The sequence below is a fragment of the Pelophylax lessonae genome (assembly GCF_965119305.1).
Source record: "Pelophylax lessonae genome assembly, chromosome: 3".
NCBI classification, from domain to species: domain Eukaryota; kingdom Metazoa; phylum Chordata; class Amphibia; order Anura; family Ranidae; genus Pelophylax; species Pelophylax lessonae.
The window spans coordinates 31,720,472-31,745,564 of NC_138770.1; the positions used below are offsets into that span (position 1 = coordinate 31,720,472).

A 25,093-nucleotide genomic window follows, 5' to 3' on the forward strand; every position below is an offset into this window, starting at 1 on the left:
AGCCAGGATGTTAGTTACCCATCTGCCAAGGTGCGAGAAGAAGGCCACGGCCATACTCTCCTCCCTCAAGGACCTGAGCAAACAGAAGGTCATCAGGAGGGTATCACCAGGGGAAGTAGGAGAGGGGCTCTACTCCCACATTTTTGTGGTGGTAAAGCCCTCAGGCAGTTACAGGTTGATCTTAAACCTAAAGCCCCTGAATCGTGCAATCAGATACAGGAAGTTCAGGATGGACTCTGTTATATTCGATAAGGGCTATCCTTCCCCCAGACTGTTATATGGCCTCAATAGACCTCAAGGATGCCTATCTGCACATTCCCATTGCAGAGAGAAGCCGAAGTTCCTGAGGTTAGCCATAAAAACAAGAGAGGACATACAGCATTGGCAGTTTCAGGCCCTCCCATTTGGTCTATCCTCTTCCCCCCGAATATTTACAAAGGTCATGGCAGAGACTTTGGCATTCATGCATCTGCAGGGGTTGTCGGTCATAGCTTACCTAGACGACCTGTTACTTTTTGCCCATTCCCGAGAACAATTGTTAAGGGACCTCCGAGATGCAACACGGATGCTGGAAAGTCTGGGTTGGCTACTAAACCTAGAAAAATCCTCCCCAGTACCAACACAAAGGATATTATTTTTGGGCTACGAGATAGACTCCACTGTACAGAAAATCTTCTTACCTCTGGACAAAAAGCAGAGGATAGACAAGGCGGTAGGGCTGTTACAATCCAACCAAGCAATCTCAGTCAGACAGGCCATGTCCATACTGGGGTTTCTAACAGCCGCCATCCCAGCAGTTCAGTGGGCAGGCCTGCATTTCTGTCCCTTACAGCTGTGCATTCTGGAAGCGTGGGACCACAGCCAGGACTCCCTGGATACTCTAATCCACATCCCAACCGGAGTAAAACGATCTCTGTGGTGGTGGAGAAAAACTTCAAACCTATTGCAGGGCCTCTATTGGGTTCAGATATCTTCCACCATTATCACCACAGATGCAAGCAGCACAGGCTGGGGGGCCCATCTAGGATCCAAGCTAGCGCAGGGGTCTTGGGGACCGGAAGAAGCGAAACAATCCTCCAACTGGAGGAAATTGAGGGCAGTAGAGCTGGCCCTCAGAGCCTTCCAGGAAGACTTGCAGGGACGCAGAATCCAGGTTCGGTCGGACAATGCCACAGTGGTGGCATATGTAAACCGACAGGGGGGAACCAGGAGCAATCTCCTTTGGGGATTGGCAAAAAGAATCTTGCAATGGGCCAAAGTTCAAGTTCTGCGGTTCACCTCAAGGGAGAGTTAAACCAAATGACCGACTTTCTCAGCAGGAGAACAGTAAGGGAAGGCGACTGGACTCCAGTGTTAATTTCGTCGACTAAAACCGACTAAAACGTTTTCGTCGACTAAATTAACACAATTTTAGTCGACTAAAATATGACTAAAACTAAAACAATTCAGATGACTAAAATACGACTAAAACTAAAATGGCATTTTAGTCAAAAGACTAAACTACTAAATTGATATTTGCTGCCAAAATTAACACTGGTGCATGCTCAAAGCTTAATACCATAAATAATAACATATTAGATTTTTCACTCCAGGACCAGCAGTAGTATATAATGAGTTTGGAAATTGTAGAGAAATGCTTAAATAATGCATTACAAATTACAATTGAACTATTAACCCATTCGATTATAGATGACTAAAATGAGTTTTAGTCGACAAAAATGTAGGACGTTTTAGTCGACTAAAATGTACTGGAGTTTTAGTCGACTAAATACGACTAAAACTAAAACACTTGCAGAAGACTAAAATGGGACTAAAACTAAAATGCCATTTTAGTCCTAAGACTAAGACTAAAACTAAATTGAAATTTGCTGCCAAAATTAACACTGCTGGACTCTGAACCAAGAGGTGTTCAATGGGATTACCCAGAGATGGGAAATACCGAATATCCTGTTTGCCTCACGGCAAAACGCAAAGTCACCTCAATTCTTTTCCCTGAACAGATGGGACGGAGCTCTAGGAGTGGACGCTCTGGCTCCCCAAATCTTATGCCTTCCCTCCGCTGGTGCTAATACCAGCGGTCCTGAGGAAGTTTCAGGAGGAAAGTATGACGCTAATCCTTATAGCGCCACACTGGCCAAGGAGGCCATGGTTCTCGACCCTAAAACACCTAGCGGTAGAACCCCACTGGTTGTTACCAGTGAGAGAAGATCTCCTCTATCAGGGCCCAGTACTCTGTCCTCAGGCACAACGTTGGAGCCTTGCAGCCTGAAGAAGAACTGTTAAGGAGCAAGGGTTTCTCGGACCAACTGGTACCAACTCTGCTAAGAAGCAGAAAGAAAGAGACACAGAGCATTTACCTAAAAACTTGGAAGTTTTTTAAAGGTTGGTGCAAAGCAAGCTCTTTAGACGCAGGAAGCACAGTGTCAGTACTCGAGTTCCTGCAAGAGGGGGCAAACAAGGGGTTAGTCATCAGCACCTTGAAAAGCCAAGTTTCAGCCATTAGCGTGTTCCTAGAAATTCCCTTAGCAAAGGATCCCTGGGTGATCTGTTTCTTTAAGGCTTTGAATAGATAAAGACCAGCAGGAAGTCTCCCATTTCCAATGTGGGATCTGTCCTTAGTTTTGCAGGCTCTCATTAAAGAACCATTTGAGCCATTTGAGTCTTGTTCGGTGAAAACCTTAACCCTCAAGACAGTTTTTTTAGTGGCAATCACTACCGCCAGACGGGTTAGTGAGCTAGAGGCCTTTTCAGTTAAAGCACCTTTCTTACAGATTTTTGCAGATCAAATTATTTTTAAGACCGATCCAGCATTTCTTCCCAAGGTGGTCTCGAAGTTCCATAGAGACCAGGAGATAGTGATAGCGACGTTTTGTTCAGATCCTGTGAGGGAACAGGAAATTAATTTTCACAAATTAGATATCAGAAGATATGTTCTGCAATACTTAAACATCACAAAGGAGTTCAGGAAGTCAGATTCCTTTTTTGTTTTATTTACTAGTTCAAAAAAGGGTACTAAAGCGTCCAGACGGTCAATAGCCAGATGGCTTAGGCTAGCCATTAGTGGGGCTTATAGGCTTTCCGGGAAGGAGGTTCCTATGGGTATCAAGGCGCATTCTACAAGAGCAATGGCGGCCTCTCAGGCGGAAAGAGCTGGAGCTACCCCGGAGCAGATCTGTCGGCCAGCAACCTGGTCCAGCTATACAACCTTTTCCAGATACTACAGACTGGACCTACTATCCGCTAAAGATCAGGCTTTTGGGCAAAAAGTCCTGCAAGCGGTAGTCCCACCCCGAAAGTAAGTACTCGCTTATCCTCTCAGAAGTGCCTGTCCTTAAAGACGTTAAGGGAAAATTAAAGTTAATTACTGGTAACGTCTTTTCCACTAGTCTTTCAGGACAGCACTAATACCCACCCAAAGAAGTTCTGAATATAAGATGATCAAAGGATGGAGGTTAGTATGATATATCTTTGTGTCTCCCCAGTGGCCGGAGGTACTCTTGAAGAACTGAGGCAGCCAGCTGGAGGGAGGCTTAAATCCAATTGATTGGGATGGTGTTTCCTAGGAAGGGAGGAGCCAGGTTTTCTCAGAAGTGCCTGTCCTGAAAGACTACTGGAAAAGACGTTACCAGTAAGTAACTTTAATTTTTTATACATCCCAGTATTCTGTTGGCTTTGCTTGCAGCGGCTTGGCATTGCATGCCACTGCCAAGCCTGTTGTCTACCAGTACCCCCAGGTCCTTTTCCATCTTAGATTCACCCAGAGGTTCCCCCCCTAGTGAGTTGCTTGCTTTCTGGTTTCTGGCACCCAAGTGCATTACTTTACATTTTTCAACATTAAACCTCATCTGCCATGTAGTTGCCCACCCCATTATTTTGTTCAGGTCCGCTTGTAAGGTTTTCACATCCTGCATAGAAGATATTGGCATGCTTAGTTTAGTATCATCCGCAAATACTGAGATTTTACCCGATATCCCCTCCTTCTAGATCATTTATGAATAAATTAAACAGGATTGGCCCCAGGACAGAACCCTGGGGGACCCCGTTTTCCACACCTGCCCAATCTGAGTACTCCCCATTAATCACCACCCTTTGCAACCTACCCTGGAGCCAGTTCTCTATCCAGGTACTCACCTTATGGTCCATACCTACCTTCCTTAGTTTGAACAGTAAGCGTTTGTGGGGAACGGTGTCAAAGGCCTTTGCAAAGTCCAGGTACACCACATCAACAGGCTTACCTTTATCCAGATACACCACATCCACAGGCCTTCCTTTATCTAGGTGGCAGCTCACTTCATCATAGAAGGTTAATAGATTGGTTTGGCAAGAACGATTTTTCATGAATCCATGCTGATTACTACTAATAATTAGTGATGGACGAACATCGGCCGGGGCGGTTCGCGAATACCAGCCGCAAATTTTCTCAAAAGTCAGCGAACCGCGAGTTTGCAGCGGGCCCCATTGACTTTAATGGGAGGCAAACTTTAAAAACCTTTAGGTCATATTTGCAGCCACAAAAGACGTACTAGCTGTGCACAAATAGTCCCAGCACATGGACAATGTCATAACAGAAGTATTGCAATTGAAAAAGTTGCCCTAAATTTTTTTTTTTTTTTTTTTTACAGCAAAAAATATTTTATTTATTTTTTCATAAATCAGCCAGAACTGACAGCAGCCGGTAAATACATTGTCTAATACATATTGGGTCCTTTCACAAATCTATAAAATGGGTCCGCATCCATTCCACAATTTGGCGGAACCTTTACAGACCCATTGTTTTTCATTTCCAGTCTGAAAAATATGGCATTCACAGGATAAATAAGTAAGTGTCGGCCATTCCAGGCCCCAAAAATTAGCCCACATGCATTTACCTGACAGCTAAGAACGTTGTATTCTGAAGGTACATTAGGCATTCACAGGATACAGAAGTAAGTGTCGGCCATAAAAGGCACCAAAAAATAGCCCACATGAGTTTAACTGACAGCTAAGAATGTAGTATTCTGTGGCTGAAGGTACATTAGGTATTCACAGGATACAGAAGTAAGTGTCGCCCATTCCAGGCCCCAAACATTAGCCCACATGGGTTTACCTGACAGCTAAATACGTAATATTCTGTGGCTGAAGGTACATTAGGCATTCACAGGATACAGAAGTAAGTGTCGCCCATTCCAGGCCCCAAACATTAGCCCACATGGGTTTACCTGACAGCTAAATACGTAATATTCTGTGGCTGAAGGTACATTAGGCATTCACACAGTATACAGAAGTGGCGGCCTGTATAGGCTCCAAAAATGAGCTCACATGGTTTGAACTGACAGCAAAGAACGTAGTATATGATGGCTAGAGGTACGGTAGGCATTCACAGTACACAGAACCGTAAGTGTTGGCCTGTATAGGCTCCAAAAATTAGCTCCCATGGTTTGAACTGACAGCAAAAAACATATTTTTTGATTGCTAGATGTACGGTAGGCATTCACAGGATACAGAACCATAAGTGTCGGCCTGTATAGGCTCCAAAAATGAGCTCACATGGTTTGAACTGACAGCAAAGAACGTAGTATATGATGGCTAGAGGTACGGTAGGCATTCACAGTACACAGAACCATAAGTGTCGGCCTGTATAGGCTCCAAAAATTAGCTCACATGGTTTTAACTGACAGCAAAAAATGTATTTTTTGATGGCTAGATGTACGGTAGGAATTCACAGGATACAGAACCGTAAGTGTCGGCCTGTATAGGCTCCAAAAATTAGCTCACATGGTTTGACCTGACAGCAAAAAACATATTTTTGATGGCTAGAGGTACGGTAGGCATTCACAGAAAAAATAATTGTCGGCCCTGAAAGGCTCCTAAAATTTGCCATTCAATGGACATGAAATGCCTTTTATGCCGCTGTATGTAGCGAATCCAAGGACCAGGAATTGTTGTGGGTGGAGGAATTTCAATGAAACCTGGTCTACTGGTCACATGTGTTGAATTCCTCAGAGATCCATGCCTCATTCATTTTTATAAATGTGAGGTAGTCTACACTGTCATGAGCTAGGCGAGTGCGCTTATCGGTCACGTTCCCCCCTACTGCGCTGAACGTCCTTTCGGACAGGACACTGGACGGGGGGCAAGCCAACAGTTCCATTGCAAATTGCGCGAGCTCTGGCCAGAGGTCAAGCCTGCCCACCCAGTAGTCCAGGGGTTCATCACTCCTCAGAGTGTCCACATCGACCGTTAACCCGATGTAGTCGGACACCTGTCGGTCTAGGCGTTCCCTCATGCTGGATCCGGAGTACAGCTGTCGATGGTTCGGCTGAAAGAAGGATCTCATATCTGAAGTGACCAAGACATCTTCCAACCGCCCTCTTCGTGCAGGTGCTGTTGGATTGCTACCCGCAACTGTCTCTCTGTGACTGGACATTCCTCTGCCAGCGCATGGAAAAGCAGAACGGATAACACCAGGGATCCCAGAAAGGTTTAAAGCATGCTCTTCTTGCTCCTCCTCATCCCCCCCCAGCACCATCCTCCTCCTCTGACTCCTCTTCAGACTCCTGCTGTTGATTTGTCTCAGATGGAGTAGCACCCCCTGGGAATTCATCCAACATTGCTACTTCCTGATCTTCGTGCTCCTGCTCCTCGATGGCTTGATCAATGACACGACGCAATGCACGCTCATGAAAGAAGGCGTTATGTATGATGTCACTTATGGCGCCCTGGCCCTGACTGACCAGTTTGGTGATCTCATCGAATGGCCGCAGAAGTCTGCATACATCCCGCATGAGCTGCCACTGGGGAGGTGTCCTGGACCCCAGTGTATTTGCCAACGAATCGCTGCACCACCAAGTTCAGGACGTGTGCTATGCATGGCACGTGTGCCATTTTGCCCTGTTTCAGCGCGCTCAGCAGATTGGCACCGTTGTCGCACACCACTTTACCAACTGACAAATTCAGCAGTGTCAGCCACTGATCTGCCTGTGTATGCAAAGCTGAAAGGAGTGCAGGACCAGTGTGGCTCTTGGCTTCCAGGCACAACAGACGCAGCACAGCATGGCAACGTCTCACCTGGTATGTGGAATAGGTTCTGGGGATGTTGGGTGGCGCAGGAGAAGAGACGGTAGCAGCGGAAGAGGAGGAGTCAGCCGAGGAGGAGAGGGAGGATGATGGAGGAGAAGAAGAGGCAGGCCTGCTTGCAATCCATTGCGGTACAACTAAATCTACACGGGTGCCACGGGTTACATGCTTAACGGCCGTCAGAAGGTTCACCCAGTGGGCAGTAAAAGTGATATACCTTCCCTGCCCGTGTTTGCTAGACCATGTGTCTGTGGTCAGATGAATCTTGGCACCAACACTGTGTGCCAGAGATATATTCACTTGCCGCTTAACATGGCCATACAGCTCTGGAATGCCCTTTGCGAGAAGTATTTCCTGCCTGGGACCTTCCATTGTGGTGTTCCAATGGCCACAAATTTACGAAAGGCCTTTGAGTCCACCAGTTGATATGGCAGTAGTTGGCGGGCTATCAGTTGCGACAAGCCAGCAGTCAAACGTTGGGCAAGAGGATTATCCGGCGTCATCATTTTTTTACACTCCAACATTTGGACCACAGAAGCCTGCCTTTTTCCAGAACGACGTGATAACGCCATCATGGAAGGTGGAGTGGAGGGAAAATGTGAGGAGAGAGGAGAAGGAGAAGGAGCTGGACAGTGAGAGCCTGGAGTGTGGCTTTGCGGGTTCTGAAGGTGTTTCTCCCACTGGGCTCGGTGATGGGAGTTTAGGTGCCTTCTTAAGGCGGTTGTCCCTAGGTGAGTGTTGGGCTTACCGCGACTTATGCGTTGACTGCAAAGGCTGCAGATGGCAATACTGTTGTCAGCAACGGACACATTAAAAAAAGCCCACACTGCAGAGCCATGTGCCGGCATCCTGGGAGCGCCAGATGTGACTGTACATGGTTGATGGCTCGCTCCTGATACATTTGCAGTCTGCTTTCTACCTCTTCTGCAATGCAAGTTCTGCCTGCCTCTCCTCCCTATCTTCCGGTCCGTCTCTCCCTCTGAACTCCCTTCCTCTTCCTCTCTTGTGGACTCCCACGTGACGTCCATAGACTCGTCATCATCCACGTCATCTTCCCCACCACTAACATTCGAGATCTCGGAGTAGGCAGCAACAGCAGGGACCAACCTCCTTGGGCTGATCTGGGTACTGTCGTCAGACTGCTGAGTGGCGGCTGTTGCTACCTCCTCTTCCTGATCCGATGCCAACAATGGCTGTGCATCGCAAATGTCTTGTGATGGATCTGAAAATAATTTCAGTGACTCAAGTGGAGGGTATGTGGTGGTGGTGGTGATGTCTTTGGGGGTGCAGATAGAGAGGATGAGAAGGGTGCAGAAGAGGAAGGCTGAGTGACCCACTCAACCAAGTCTGGTGCGTCCTTTGTCGTAATTGCACGCTGCTTTTGAAAGTTCACAGTTAGGCTCTGGCCTACTGCTCTTGCTCTACCCTTACCACCCCTGCGTACGTATCTGCCTCTTCCTCTGCCTGTCATGTTTTTTAATTACCCTGTGACAAAAGTCTCTAGAGAATCGCAGTATATCTGCAAAAAGGTAGATAACACCCCACTTCAATCTGTGGTATTGGGGGGGCACTGGTCTATCACACCAGTTCTACAAATAATTGGCCAGTAACTATTGTCACTGTGTGTAGCACACAGCAAGAGAGGCCAAATTTTTGCAGGACTAAAATACACTCTTATAAAAGTATACTGTTAAATAACACCCCGCTTCAATATGTGCTATTGGGGGGCTACTGGTCTGTCACACCAGTTCTACAAATAATTGCCCAGGGAGCTTGCCAATGTGTGTAGTGTTGCTGCAGAAACGCTCAGTCTTACCACCACACCTGTCACAATGCTACACAGTGCACAATAATAGTACTAATCCACTATAATATGCTTTCTACAAAGTATATTATATTGTGGATTAACCCCCTCCCCCCCCCCTTTTTAGTGCACTGCACAGCAATACCAAAAAATTTGCAGCCCTTTAAATGACTTTTGTGGACATTGACAAAGCGATTTCTGTGTGACTGCAGCCAATCTGTAACTGCCCCTAAAGCAACCACAGGATACCTGTCCCTAACCTGAAAAGAGACTGTAGAAGGCCTATACCGAAATACCAGCCCTGAAAAGGGCTTTTGTGGATCTTCACAGCGCTATATGTGTCTAGCAAACTCTCCCTAATGAGCACAGCAGACCTCTCCCTACACTGGCAGAAAGCGGAATGTGAAATGGCCGCCAGATCTGGTCTATTTATAGGGTAGGGGGACTGTCCATGTGCTGGAATGTTTCAATTGGCTGTCCCGTTCCACCTGACGGCTGTGTCACGGGTCAAAGTTCTCCCCAATGTAAACAAATATGGCCGCCGCGCAGGACGCCATGTGTCCGAAAATTTGGTGGGTAGTGAACAAGCAAAATTTGCCGCGAACCGACCGTCGGGCGAACCGCAAGGCCATCTCTACTAATAATACCATTTTCATTACTAAAGTCTTGTATGTGGTCCCTTAACATCCCCTCCAAAATCTTGCAGACTACTGATGTTAGGCTGACCGGCCTATAGTTACCCGGATATATCTGTTAGCTCCAATCTTGTCAGGAGGCAATCACGATGATATTACAGTCCTTCAGTTGCTAACCCCCCAATAGATAATGAATTCATCATCTGTCCGGCCGGGAGTTATGACAACACATAGCACTCAAACTTAGTGCAGTCACAACTAATTTTATTGTAAGTGTAGCTCTTATTTAAAGCACATTTGTTGAGCAGGAAAGCCTGCTCCAAACCGGTTTCCAATTCATCAGTCAAATTACATATCAGACAGAACAATACATGAAAGGGCCTTTGCTTTTGCCATGCATTTGTGTCAATGTGAGGTGTTCCCGTATAATAATTTGTGTCCTGTGACAGAGTCGTCCCGGCTGCATTCAGTTGTCTTGTGTTAATGTAAGCAATTGTCAATTGTTTATGCAACATGTCTTGTAATCTAAATGCTAAGTATCCAACTGACAAGTGTTCGAATGAATGAATCAACAGGTGGTTTAACATGTCGTCTAAATGCAAAATACAGCTGTCTGATGTCCCGGGCCGTATGAATGAGTGTCAGTCTGGATCGTTAAATCTGTAATTGCAGGGGGCCACATTCTATTGTAGAATGAGCCCTAACAAATGTAATATGAAATATAATTTTTGTAAGGCACGTTGATACACTCTTTCAACCCAACCTTTGATCCCAGCTTATTCATAACGGTGGGATCACTTAGAGTCTCTGAATAGCACAAAACAGGTGACATTATATTCCAAGGTGTATGTAGGCTGGTGACTTGGTTGTGTGCACATAGGGCTATAACTTCTTAGAATTCTATCAAATCAAAACAGACATGTTCAATGGGGAGGGCCATAGCTTGCAAGAATCCTTGGCCTGAAAAATCCAACTCCATTATTATGGCAATAAAGTCACTACAAAATAGACCATGGCAGCACATACCACCTGTTGACGATGGCATGTGATTTTTCAACATGTCCTAAGGCCTTTTCCAGGAAAGGGCAAAAAATAAACCTCCCGTTTTTAATGAGAGGAAAAAAATTCCCTTTCAACCCTCGTTCAGAGCGGTCAGACCAAGTCCCTGGCGGCTATAACGAAAAAACAATGTCCTTTGTGTCCAATCGGCTTGACTTCGACTGTAAAGTGGAGACATGAATGTCTCGTGTCTCTCTCTTTTCCTGGGGTGAGCAAGGGCAAAATGAGGAGAGGTTCTCGGGGGGGGGGGGGGTGAGCACATGTTGCAAGTAACCAGACAGTGGCTACTAGTGCTCAGCTTGCTACAAAGCGTACCACTGTCGCACAAATGCGACGTCTTCCAGGAGTAGAGGTGTCCGCTGGCATTGTACCAATGCGTCTGTCTAGATCCAGCTGGAACTCGTCTGGTGCTCGTCGTCACAATCTCCAATGATTCGGCTGGTGCTCGTCACAATCTCCGGTAAGTTGTCGTGGGGTCCAGGGGTGGGGCTTCCGTCTGTCGCGATGCGTGGATCCAAACCGGGGAGTCGTCTGTCAGTACCGCTGTTCTGGTCACTGCTTGAACTGTTGCAGGAGGTCCGTGGGGTCGGTCTAGCGGCGTCAGCTTATGGAGGGGCCTTCACCAGGATTCTGTCTCCAGGCTTGAATGGGTGGGTTGGTGCACCTGTTGGCAAAGGAAACGAGAGCGAGATATCACCATAATCACTGTTTAATTTTTCAATTACCACATATTCCTCTTGCAAAATCTCTAGATATGAGAATAAATGGACTCATGGGGTTGAGACGGGTCTGAAGTCATTCTGACTTTAGCAAGAATAGCAGGTAAGTACTGAGACAAAATACAAGTTTTACAAGAATGGCAGGAGTATTTTGTGCCACTGGGCTTCTGGCCTATAGGCAGGCAGCAAAAATAAATGCTAGTGAAACTACTCGCAGCACTGAGGTTTAGGGCCTACAGGAAGGCAGGTAACAGGAAGGATACTTAATGGCACTGTTTTCGGAGAACACAGCATGTCTACACATGCAACAATGGTGAGGGCCCTTGGAGGGATTGAACTGCCTTGTATTCCTCCTGAGGTGGAGATGGGTTAAATTGCAGTCCTCTGACTCACCCAAGCAGGAAGCTACCTAGAACTGAGTATCCCTTGCATGGCTAAGATGCTGTGATCACTGAACAACAGGGAGTGAAATTCAAGCTGTCTTGTGTACATGGACACATAGAGACACACAAAACAGCTAGAAGTCAGTACTCATGCAAACATACATTTATAAGAGATTGCACAATTGCTTGGTGACACCTGAACAGGAAATTGAAACCAAATGGCCTTGGAGACACAAAATCTGACTTCAAGAACCATTCATATGCAAAACCTGGGCAATGAGTCAATTTTTTGGATGAAAAGAGATCAACTAATTGAATTCACCGCAGGAGGTTACCTTTAAAATTTTATCAAAGTAGTAACGCTGGCATAAATTCATTTTAATTCTTAGCATACTATCAACAAGCCAACCACTTCCATCCTATTTTTTTTTTTCTTTTTTGAATGACAGCTTTCTATTCTACTATTTAACAATACAGATTTCACATACTGCACATCTGATAACGTGCTGTGACATATAAATGACAATCAGCTCACTAGTTTCCAGAGTTACATATGGTATATGTACACAAATCTGTAAAATTTCATTTGTATCCAAGATTATAATATAAGAGTAGTACTATAGTATCTGCCTGAGCACATTATCCCATACCAATAATCTTGTCAAGAGAAAAGGTAGAAAAAGCATAAGTGCATAAATTAGATCATGGATGCAAAAATTAGTGTTTAGCACCAGAATACAAAAGTATGTACCAATATACCAAAAGAAAACTCTAAAAAAAAAAACAGAGATGCTTAATTATCTAAAGCATAGCACCTCATTTATGCCAGAGCTCATATATGTCAAATTAGAACACATCAAATATCTGACACCCAATAAATAAAAACTTTCTAACACCCATAAAAACAGTCTAATCAATCAGAAAAAAAAACAATTTGGAAACAATACTCCCATAGGGTTGAGTTGTCGCTGAAGGCTGTGATTAAGGTTGGGTTGTCCTCCGTTCTGAAGGTCTCAAATTAAATTAATCTGAGAAATGAGCATCAAGAAAATTTTAGTAACAAAACATTTTACTTTTCCTCCTAGAAATAAACCACGGTTAGAGGAATTTAACATACAGTAAGCATATCAAACATTTCCCTTCCTAACAGTGCACTTCTCTAATACCAAAATTTGTTGACATCAAAGTAATTATTACCACGTGGATTTCTATATTTTTTTTTTTTATATTATTATGGTATACCATAAACTTAAAGAAAAAAAAAATTATTATTGTTCACCATGGTTGAGAAAAAAAAAAAAAAAAAAATGAGCAGCTCAAAACATTAGTAATTTCTAATTTGAATACAAGAACCCATACGTCACCCATTCTTTAGCAATTCGGAACATTCCTTAAAACTTGTTTTCTCTACAAGGCAAAACTGATCGTTAATTTGTATGACAATACAGCTGTTTACAGTCCCTCTTGCTATTACCTGTGTCACAGACCGAAAGAGGTGGGGGGGGGGAGGGGGGTTTGTTTGCTAAAAAGGCACTAGAAAATATATTTTTGTGTTTTTTTTTTTTTTTTTTTTAAAAGTCAATGATAAAGAAAGAAAGGTCGGTGACACAAAACCGTAATGATAAAAGTTCAAAATTGCTTACGATTTTTAAGGATAGAAATACAATTTTAGTCCTTAAGGTCACACTTTACACACCAAATATATATTTCCTTGCTTCTAAAAGCTGCCATGACCAGCATAGTACGGCAAAATCACATCACTTTTAAAACATAAGTAATAACCACAAAACAAATTATTATGCAACCAATATTCATTTAGTGTTATGAAATGCTTTGCTGATACAGCACCTTTAGGAACAGTGTTAAAACGAACACAACATAACGATTCATGGATCTAAGGTTGCCCATACACGATACAATTTTCATACAATCTTCCTAAACGTAAATTTCATCATTTTCTCGGAATTCTCCTTACCTTGAAAATTTCCCATTATCTTAAGCTCAGAATACAAAGTGAGATCAGCTGAGTTTGAAGGTTTATATATATATCTATATAGGGGTAGTGAGGTCAGTATTTATACTTTATTGGAAAAACCTAGTTTCCCAACTTATGTGGTTTCCTGCATCTAAATAATCAGATTTATGCACATCCAACTCATCTATGTTAACTATCCTTGTTGGCCAAGTGTATACCTTCAGGCTCAGCTTAATATCACATACAATCTCCACATACATCTATACAATGGCATGCAATCTTATATAACGACTAAATACACTTAAGTGTCTATACAAATATATACAAGGTTTTGGAGGGAGAATTCACTATCACACACAGTACTGCTTTGTAACCGGGTCCCAGACCCCATTTTATCTTTGGCGCTTCAGGCGCTGGAGTATCAGACCCCATCTTTGGGAATTTCAGATTCCCGGGAGGTGCTAAAATTAGCGGTTAACTGGGTACCGTTTATCTGCTCTGACAGTATAGGGTAGTAATAATAATAATAAAAATATAATCACTTACCCCATACTGTGTTTTTGGCAGATCTCACTTTCTGACACCAAAACTGTTAGCTCCAATCTTGTCAGGAGGCAATCATGATGATATTACAGTCCTTCAGTTGCTAACCCCCCAATAGATAATGAATTCATCCTCCGTCCGGCCGGGAGTTATGACAACACATAGCACTCAAACTTAGTGCAGTCACAACTAATTTTATTTAAAGCACATTTGTTGAGCAGGAAAGCCTGCTCCAAACCGGTTTCCAATTCATCAGTCAAATTACATATCAGACAGAACAATACATGAAAGGGCCTTTGCTTTTGCCATGCATTTGTGTCAATGTGAGGTGTTCCCGTATAATAATTTGTGTCCTGTGACAGAGTCGTCCCGGCTGCATTCAGTTGTCATGTGTTAATGTAAGCAATTGTCAATTGTTTATGCAACATGTCTTGTAATCTAAATGCTAAGTATCCAACTGACAAGTGTTCGAATGAATGAATCAACAGGTGGTTTAACATGTCGTCTAAATGCAAAATACAGCTGTCTGATGTCCCGGGCCGTATGAATGAGTGTCAGTCTGGATCGTTAAATCTGTAATTGCAGTGGGCCACATTCTATTGTAGAATGAGCCCTAACAAATGTAATATGAAATATAATTTTTGTAAAGCACGTTGATACACTCTTTCAATATCTTTTTAAATATTGGTACCACGTTGGCTTTTTTCCAATCAGCTGGCACCATACCCGTCTGTATACCATCCTTACAGATCAAGAATAATGGTCTGGCAATCACCTGGCTGAGCTCTTTAAGAACCCTCGGGTGCAAGCCATCCGGTCCCGGGGATTTATTTATGTTAAGTTTCTCTAGTTTAGTTCTAAGTCTATCTTCTGTTAGCCATGGCGGTATTTCCTGAGGTGTGTTGTTTAGTTTGGCCTTACAAGCTGGGTTAGTGTAGCCCCCCCCCCCCCAATTCTTTTGTAAAGACTGAAGAGAAGAAATTATTTAACACTACCGCCTTTTCCCTGTCCTCTGTGGCCAAAACTCCCTTATTGTCTTTTATGGGGCCAATGTGTTCTGGCCTCGCTTTCTTACTGTTTATATACTTAAAGAATTTCTTGGGGTTCTTTTTACTCTCTTCCACTATATGTCTCTCGTGTTCTATTTTAGCCGCCCTAATTTTGTCTTTACATTTCTTATTACACTCTTTGTAATGCTTAAATGCTGCCAATGACCCCTCAGCCTTTCCTTTAGCATTAATATGCATTTTTGTGTGGGAGTTTAGCCACACAGGGTTTAGTTTTGCTCTTTTAAATGTATTTCCCTTTGGAATGCACTGGTCAATCCCTTTGTTAAGTATGCTCTTGAAGCACTCCAATTTTTCCTCCGTGTTCTTTGTTTTCAAGGTTCTATCCCATTTGATATTTTCTAGCAGAGAGCGCAGTTTAGGGAAATTGGCTCTTTTGAAATTCAGTGTTCTTATATTACCCTTGTGTTTCCTATTACTATGATTAATACTGAAACTAATTGACCTATGGTCACTGTTTCCTAAGTTGCCCCGTATTTCTATATCCGTGAGCAGGTCTGTATTGTTGGTAATCAGTAGGTCAAGTACCGCATTGTTTCTTGTCGGTGCATTCACCATCTGACCCATGAAATTGTCCTGCAAAACATTTAGGAACTGCCGAGCCTTGGATGAATAGGACATAATTCAAGAGATGGTCAGAGACTGAGGACATAATTCAAGAGATGGTCAGAGACTGAGGACATGATACAAGAGACTGAGGACATGATAGAGTAGATGGTCAGAGACTCAGGACATGATACAGTAGATCAGGGGTCCTCAAACTACGGCCCTCCAGCTGTTGTGGAACTACACATCCCATGAGGCATTGTAAAACTGACATTCACAAACATGACTAGGCATGATGGGAATTGTAGTTCCTAAACAACTGGAGGGCCATAGTTTGAAGACCCCTGCAGTAGATGGTCAGAGAATGAGGACATAATATAAGAGATGGTCAGAGACTGAGGACATGATACAGTAGATGGTCAGAGACTGAGGACACGATACAGTAGATGGTCAGAGAGAGACTGAGGACATGATACAGAAGATGATCAGAGACTGCAGACACAGTACAGGAGATGGTCAGAGACTGCAGAAGAGCACTAAGGGGGCCGGAAAGCACAGGGCAAGCAGAGAGCACTAGAGGAGCTGAAGGGCAAGGGGGGGGGGGGCTGAAGAGAATTAAGGGAGGGGTTTGGAAAGCATTGCAGGGGGGTTGGAAGGCGCAGGAGATGGAGAGCACTGGGGGGAGGGGGGGGGGAACAGGTAGCACTGGGGGGGAGGGCAGGGAAAGCCAGGGGGATGAAGAGCACGGGGGGAAACTAGAAATCACAGAGGGTGGAGCCAGGGAGCACTGGGGGAGCCAGAGAGCATGGGGGATGAAAAGCACTGGGGGGGCTAAAGAGCAATGGCGGGGGGGCTAAGGGCACTAAGGGGAGGTTAAGAGCACTGGAGGGGGGTTAAGAGCATTGAGGGGGGGCTGGAGAGCACTGGGGGGGGGGGCAGCAAAAGACGTTGTATAGGAGGGGGATGGGCAGCTGCATATAGAGGAATTGGTCTTTACTTTTTCCTCCTGCAGCCACTGAATACTGCAGGAGGAATAGGGAAAGATCAATTCCTCTATATGCAGCTGCCCCATCCCCCTCCTATACAACAGCACACACACTGACTCGGGCACTCACCTGGCTTCTTCTCGCTGCGGCTCCGCCCATTCCCCCCCCCCCCCGGACTGAAGGAGCTGTCACTGCAGCCGAGCTGCCTTCACACTGAGAGATGCCGGGATCTGACAGCGCTTCCCCGCTGGCATGCCATTGGCCCTTACTATGGAGAGGGACAGATAGAGACACACAGGAGAGAGAACCCCTCGCACAGCTCCTTACCCAGGGGGACAATAGCAGACTTCAGGTGGAAAGACAAGGTGCATTCTCGACTGGCTAACAAACTTTCATTCAAATTAGACTGTAGCCTGAATCTCACGATAATACACCGCAGCACTGCCCCCACGAGAGCTATAATTGGTTTTGATTAGTCCTGCCTTATGATGGCCATTTTCTGTGTCCAATGTGGTTTAGCAAATTACGGGCAGCCCGAGGCAACACTGATTTGCCGGGACTAGTCCCGGCAGACTAAATGCCCCACCAAAAACGGGACTGTTGGCAAGTATGCCTTCCCCACAGTGCCTTCCCTTTGAAGTTCTACCCATAGGGATTCTACCTCGTCCATGGCTCCATTATTAATATCATCCCTCATACTTACCTGTACACTGTTCTTAATATACAGACATACCCCTCCCCCTGTTTTACCTTCTCTATCTCTGCGATAAAGGGAATACCCCTGAATGGTTGCCATCCAGTCATGAGAGTTGTTAAACCAAGTCTCTGTAATCCCCACGAAATCTAAATCCTCCTCAAACCTCAGCAGGTCCAGCTCTCCCATCTTGACACTCAGGTAGTAATAGGTCCTCACAGATACTCAGGTAGTAATAGGTACTCACAGGCACTCAGGTAGTAATAGGTACTCACAGGCACTCAGGTAGTAATAGGTACTCACAGACACTCAGTGTTCAATCTCAGTCACCAGTCTTACTTACCTAGTGTGTGTCCCTTTAAGCCTGTCACTTGCAGTTCCTGACAAGGATTCCTCCCTCCTCCCTCAGTCGGTCAGTCTTCCCCTCTGCACCCACCTCCCTCTGTCACTTCCCGGTCAGCCTTTGCTCTGTTAGTCTCCTCTTCTCCCTCTCTGTCCGGGGGGGGGGGGGAGGTTACCCCACCGCTCGCCGCCCGCCGCAAAAGGGGGGGTTACTGCACCGCTCGCCGCCCGCACAAGGGAGGGGGGGTTACTGACCCGCTCGCCGCCCGCTTTTACTTCCGGGGGGGGGGTTCTAGCACCGCTCGCCCCCGCCACTGTACTGGGGGGGGCGGTTACTCACACACCCACAAGCAGTCGGTCACACACCCGCTCCTCTCACTCGCACACAGCCACTGATCCCACGCTCTGCTCGTCTGCTCCACATATATCATCATGCATCACTTCTCTGCTGCTTCTTCCAGCAGTGTCTTCTATTTGTGTCTGGATGGTGACTGTATCATTGTGTGTGTCAGGTTCCTATAAGGTGTCAGGATGTCTCTGTCTGTTTCTCAATGGAGGAGTGGGAGTATTTAGAAGGACACAAGGATCTCTACAAGGACGTCATGATGGACAATCAGCCACCCCTCACATCACCGGGTAAGAGGAGACTTTATTGTAAAGGAGAGAGCAGTACGGGGGCTCCACCTAGATCCCCCATCATCTGATAAACACATAGAAACAATGTATTCAGTCAGTGTGTGTGTTTCCTACAGATGGATACAGTAATGGGAACCCACCAGAGAGATGTCCCCGTCCTCTGTATTCCCGGGATTCCACACAGGAAGGTCACACCATCCCCCACCATCATCAGGTAGATGAGGAACAATCACTGATAGTATCATTAGGATCTGTACATTATCTGCATTGTTACCATTGATATCATTCTTATTATATATTCAGAGTGGAAACCTGAGAGATTCTAAAGTTGAGGTTAAAGAAGAGATAAAAGAGGAGGATGATGAGGATGGGGTGATGAAGGAGTCAGAGATTCCAAAAGAACACAAAGATCTGTACCAGGACACCATGGTGGAGTCATCCAGCTACAGAAACCCACCAGAGAAATGTCCCCGTTCTCTGTATTCCCGGGATTCCACACAGGAAGGTCACACCATCCCTCACCATCATCAGGTAAATGATTGACAATTATTAGTAGTTATTATTTATACACAGCATGTTTGTTACAATTAATGTTTTATTATATATTCAGAGTGGAAACGTCTGGGATTATAATATTGTTGTTAAAGAGGAGGATGAGGAATATGGAGTGATGGAGGAGTTTTCAGAAGGACACAAGGATATGATGGAGCCACCAAATACCAGGAACCCACCAGAGAGATGTCCCCGTCCTCTGTATTCCCGGGATTCCACACAGGAAGGTCACACCATCCCTCACCATTATCAGGTAGATGAGGAACAATTACTGATTGTATCATTAGGATCTGTACATTATCTGCATTGTTACCATTGATGTCATTTTTATTATATATTCAGAGTGGAAAGCTGAGAGATTCTAAAGTTGAAGTTAAAGCAGAAGAAGAAGAAGTGAGGGATGATCAGCAGTCTATTGGGGAGGATGGAATAATGGGGACATGTAAAGAGGAGGACACTCCTACAGAGATCAGCACAGGTGGGTCATTAACACTAAATACATATATGACATGAATACGTGTAAGCCACCACTGATTACTGAATACCAATATTATGAGTCTTGACTTCTGCACTATATACTCTATGTTGTACATTACAGACTCCTGACTTCTGCTTTCTCCCCTCTACCCACTGCTATATATACACATATTATGGATTCTCTTTTGTTACGCCCATTTCCTACCAGCTGGACATTTTATTTTATATCTGATGATTTGATTGGAGGACAGACTTTTACAGTAACCCAATGATGGTGGTCTTCAGGATCAGTCCAGTCTTCATCTTGGTTGTTCTCCCCCTATCCTCACTCTCTGACCTCTGGTGCGGCTCAGCCCCGCTGCTATTCATGACTAAATCATGGACTAAATAAGGAAGTGCAGCACTTCTTGTGTTAGGAAGATGGCAATGAGTGATAGAGGGGGAGGGGGACACTCGTCCTATAATCCCTCATCACTGTCACTCCTATAAAAGACAGTTCTCATTGTTTCCTCACTCTCTGACTAAGGTCCATGAATAAAGAAATGAACTGGTAGGAGATCAGAGGACCCATTTACTAGTTACCTTGAGTGAGGAATTGTAAGATCCTCAGAGACAAAGCTGTCTAATGTGGGCGGAGTCCTGGTTTAGGGGAACCAATCTGCTGATGTCTAGTAATAATCTTTGTATTTCTATTTTAGTACATGGACGGGAGATGAGGAAAACCTCAGAGGATTGTCTCACTTTGTCTCCAGACTGTAAAGTAGAAGATGTGGACATCACACAGTATAGTCCAGGAGAAAACCCGGCTACCTCAAATGTCCATCCGGCACCACACAGTGTAGATGGACCATCGTATTCCTCTTATCCTGAGGAACCTCAGACTGTGAGGGACAGTGCCGGACCATCGTATTCCTCTTATCCTGAGGAACCTCAGACTGTGAGGGACGGTGCCGGACCATCGTATTCCTCTTATCCTGAGGAACCTCAGACTGTGAGGGACAGTGCCGGACCATCGTATTCCTTTTACCTTGAGGAACCTCAGACTGTGAGGGACAGTGCCGGACCATCGTATTCCTTTTACCTTGAGGAACCTCAGACTGTGAGGGACGGTGCCGGACCATCGTATTCCTCTTATCCTGAGGAACCTCAGACTGTGAGGGACAGTGCCGGATCATCGTATTCCTCTTATCCTGAGGAACATCAGACTGCGAGGGACGGTGCCGTCCTTCCAACAGAGAAGAGGTTCTCCTGTACTGAGTGCGGGAAGTGTTTCCGCTTTAAATACAAGCTTATTGTACATAAAAGATCTCACACCGGTGAGAAGCCGTATTCCTGTCCTGAGTGCGGGAAATGTTTTTCAGAGAAGTTCAATCTTTTCACGCATCAGAGATTGCACACTGGTGAGAAGCCCTATTCCTGTCCTGAGTGTGGGAAATGTTTTTCAGAGAAGTCCAGTCTTTTCACGCATCAGAGATTGCACACTGGTGAGAAGCCGTATTCCTGTCCCGAGTGTGGGAAATGTTTTTCAGTGAAGTCCAATCTTTACAAACATCAGAGATTGCACACAGGGGAGAAGCCATATTCCTGTCCTGAGTGCGGGAAATGTTTTTCACAGAAGTCCAATCTTTCCACACATCAGAGATTGCACACTGGTAAGAAGCTGTATTCCTGTCCTGAGTGTGGGAAATGTTTTTCAAGCAAGTCATATCTTTCCACACATCAGAGATTGCACACGGGTGAGAAGTCAGATTCCTGTCCTGAGTGCGGGAAATGTTTTATGCAGAAGTCCACTCTTTCTATACATCAGAGAATGCACACTGGTGAGAAGCCGTATTCGTGTCCTAAATGCGGGAAATGTTTTACACAGAAGTCCAATCTTGCCACACATCAGGGATTGCACACTGGTAAGAAGCTGTATTCCTGTCCTGAGTGTGGGAAATGTTTTTCAAGCAAGTCATATCTTTCGTCACATCAGAGATTTCACACAGGGGAGAAGCCGTATAGCTGTCCTGAGTGTGGGAAATGTTTTGCACAGAAGTCCCATCTTTCCACACATCAGAGATCGCACACTGGTGAGAAGCCGTATTCCTGTCCTGAGTGCGGGAAATGTTTTTCACAGAAGTCCACTCTTTACACGCATCAGAGATCGCACACTGATGAGAAGCCGTATTCCTGTCCTGAGTGTGGGAAATGTTTTTCACGCAAATCACATCTTTCCACACATCAGAAATTGCACACGGGTGAAAAGCCGCATTCCTGTCCTGAGTGCGGGAAATGTTTTGCAAGGAAGTCCAATCTTTACAGACATCAGAGATCTCACACAGGGGAGAAGCCGTATTCCTGTCCTGAGTGAGGGAAATTTTCCTCACTGAAGTGATGTCTTCCTGTACATCAGGGGTCCCACACAACCCTTGAGGTGTATTAGTGCCTTGAGTGCGGGAAATGTCTTCTATATGAATGTTGGTGGACATGTGGGGAAGAAGCACACCCTGATATACACCTCAGATATACTCCATGGCTGATCTTCATCATGTAAGAAACATTTCATAAGGAGATCAGAGATCACCAGAGACATGGATGAAGTGTTGGCCATTGATAGCAGGAGAAAAATAAAAATGGAGTTCTTACCTTTCATTGGCTGAGTACATTTTGTGCGGGAAGATTTCAAAAACACTTACAGATCTGGTTGTTATAAATGTGTTGATGAAATGTGACCCGCATTCCCCCAGTCATGATGAAATGGGATTTCCTATAATGGTCAGTTTCATCTAGTGATCATAATGTGCTTTCCTGACAGATGTCCATGACAGCATACGACCCCATAAATGTTCAGGATAAGCCAATGACTGCGTTCCTTTTTTGTCCTCCTCACTTATAGGACCATTTTTTGTATGAATTTTTCCTACCTATTGGAAGTATTGGTGGGCGGGTCTGGTGCTGGGCAGCTGTGCGGGATGTCAGGAGCTTCCTTTGGTATCCAGAAGTCTTCCAGGATGTCCCGAGTGGTCATTGAGTCCCCAGCTATCAGCGGGGTGGTGTTATGGCACACATATGTAGTGGATCCATGCCTGGAGAGTGGGCCCTGCCATCAGCGGCCATTTGCATTGGCTGGGAGCCCAGCTGTTAGTGGGTGGCCATTATGTGTTAGACACATGAAATTTGTTTCGGTGAGAATACAAATTCCGACAAATTTTTGGTTATTCCTAGATTCGGATGTATCCAAATTTCCAAATGAAATTGCAATGAATCTCGTTGAAATCTGTTAAAATTAGTTTCATTTATTCATTTTCTACTGAATACCAACTTTTCAGAACGATTCGAATTCGGATCAGTCAAAAAAAACGATCGACTGATGCAAATTCTGTGTGAAGAAATAGCTGGTTGTTTGGCAGCAAGCCGGGAAGCAGGCCGCCTGCATCCTTACCAACCAAGACTCATCAGCTGTCAGCGGGCTTCCCCACTCACAGCTGAATGTAAAGAAAAGAATGTCGGCATTGCCCGGCAATAGAAGAAAATGACGTCCCCCCCCCCCCCACCCAGTCCATACCAGGCCCTTAGGAGCCCAAAAAAAAAACAGCGTGAGTTCTCCCCTAAAATCCATACCATATCCCGGCATGCAGCCTGGCAGGTCAGGAAAGTGAGAGGGACGAGTGAGGGCCCCCCCTCCTTAACCATACGAGGCCACATGTCCTCAACATGGGGGGTCGGTGCTTTGGGGAAGCTCTGCCCCCCCCACCCCACCCCAAAGCACTTTGTCCCCATGTTAATGGGGACAAGGGCCTCTTCCCCACAACCGTGGCCTGTGGTTGTGGGAGTCTGCTGTCAGGGGGCTTGTCGTAATTTGAAAGACCCTTTTACCAAGGGGACCCCCAGATCCCGCCCCCCCATGTGAGTATCGGGACCATATTACCTGTATCTTTTCACCAAAAAAGTGTCAAATATTATTAAAAACACACAATTTTTGAAAAATCCTTTATTAAAAAATAACTACTGAAGGCTCCTCCTCCATTTTACATTTCTTACATAGGTAAGGGGCGGGGTCACCTGTCTACGTCACCTGGTGGCACTGCCCCCTTCTGACCTCATGGACCAGTGCATGCTAGGTCCCTGACGTCAGAAGGGGCATGGTCTCCAGGTGATGTAGACCCCATCCCTTACCTATATAAAAGATGTGAAATGGGGAGCCTGCAGTAGGCAGAGGGCCTCCATGACGGCGAGAGCGTCTTTTTTAATTTATTTTTTTGGGTGCGGCAGGCGTTGTGATTGATGACGTATTTACATCGGGGGAGGCTGGTTTTTATTTTTTCATAAAGGTCTTTTCCAAAATTGTGTTTGTGTTTTTATTACTTTTTGACACTTTTTTGGTGAATAGGTTCAGGTACTATGGTCCACCGCCTGCAGACCCCCACAAACACAGGCCACGGTTGTGGGGAAGAGGCCCTTGTCCCCGTCAACTTGGAGACAAGGTGCCTTGGGGTGGGGAGGGCAGAGCTGGCCCAAAAACCCACCCCACCCCATGGTGAGGACATTGTATGGGTTGGAAGGGAGGGAGCTCGCTTGTCCCCCTTTTCCTGACTTGCCAAACTGCATGCTCAGGTTAAGAATCTGGAATGGATTTTGGAGGCACCCCACTGCATTTATTTTTTTACATTTTGGTATGGGCCTGGTATAGACTGGGGGGGGGGGAGGGGATCCCACGTAATTTTTTTTTCATGAGTCCCAACATCCTATCTGTTCAGAGAAATGGGAGCCTACAGATGTTCACAAGGAACCACTGTCATGTGTGGACTTTAAGGGCACAGCATGAGACAGATAACAACTACATGGATTTATCCTAAAATAACATTTATTGATTTATCTAAAACCAGATCTCAATAAAATGAGGAAACTGGCCCCAAACTGAGCTCAGCTCGTACACAGGAGATCAATGTCTCCTACTAATTTCACTCATGTACATCATACATATATAAGGATAAGTTGGTATATATCATAAGGTTCGTGTAGGTATAGATATTTCCTCTCTTCACTTAGATGTAACATTTAGTGACGACCATGTACTTTATTACTGAATATATCTTATTACTATTATAACAATCTCCTTACTATATGGATTTTTTTGTGTCAGCTTTTTTTTGTATACATGTCTACATCATATTTGTTACTGTTGTCAACATTTGTATCAATTACTGTATGTATAATAAATGACTACGTTCAGATTCTATTTTTGTATATCTTAGTTGGTGATCTGCCTCATTTAAAGTCCCACGACCTCTGTTTTCTGTTTGCATTAACCAATAGGGATGGAGGCACGTCACTGTGTTTGCTTCGGATCATATTCCTCTATCTTCGTCTGTTCACTGGTCAACGCGTTTTAAAACAAGGCTTCTTCAGGACTATGAAGATGTGCAGACAGTTTTTTCTTAAAATGAACAGACTCGATATTAGTGTTTCATAAACATAGAACATAATCTGTATTTATGTACATCATAATAAATACAAACATGGTTTACTAGCACACGGCCTTCCTTCTATCCCCCAACAAATTAACCCAACCTGGGGCGGACACAGGGGGGAAAAATCAGGCCAAAATGTGTTGTGTATCTATAGGTATCTGTCCTG

At 44.9% G+C, this 25,093-nt stretch overlaps 1 protein-coding gene across 1 annotated transcript; it reads left to right on the plus strand.

Annotated features, from left to right (window-relative positions):
* Positions 1–3,445: 3,445 nt before the first annotated feature.
* On the plus strand, positions 3,446–22,022 carry LOC309550272 (uncharacterized protein; the record flags this gene model as incomplete). Its single annotated transcript, XM_082250680.1, has 2 exons — positions 3,446–3,451; positions 20,625–22,022. 2 exons carry the CDS (start codon positions 3,446–3,448, stop codon positions 21,825–21,827), a joined length of 1,209 nt encoding a protein of 402 aa, XP_082106806.1. The 3' UTR covers positions 21,828–22,022.
* Between the last annotated feature and the right edge of the window lie 3,071 nt (positions 22,023–25,093).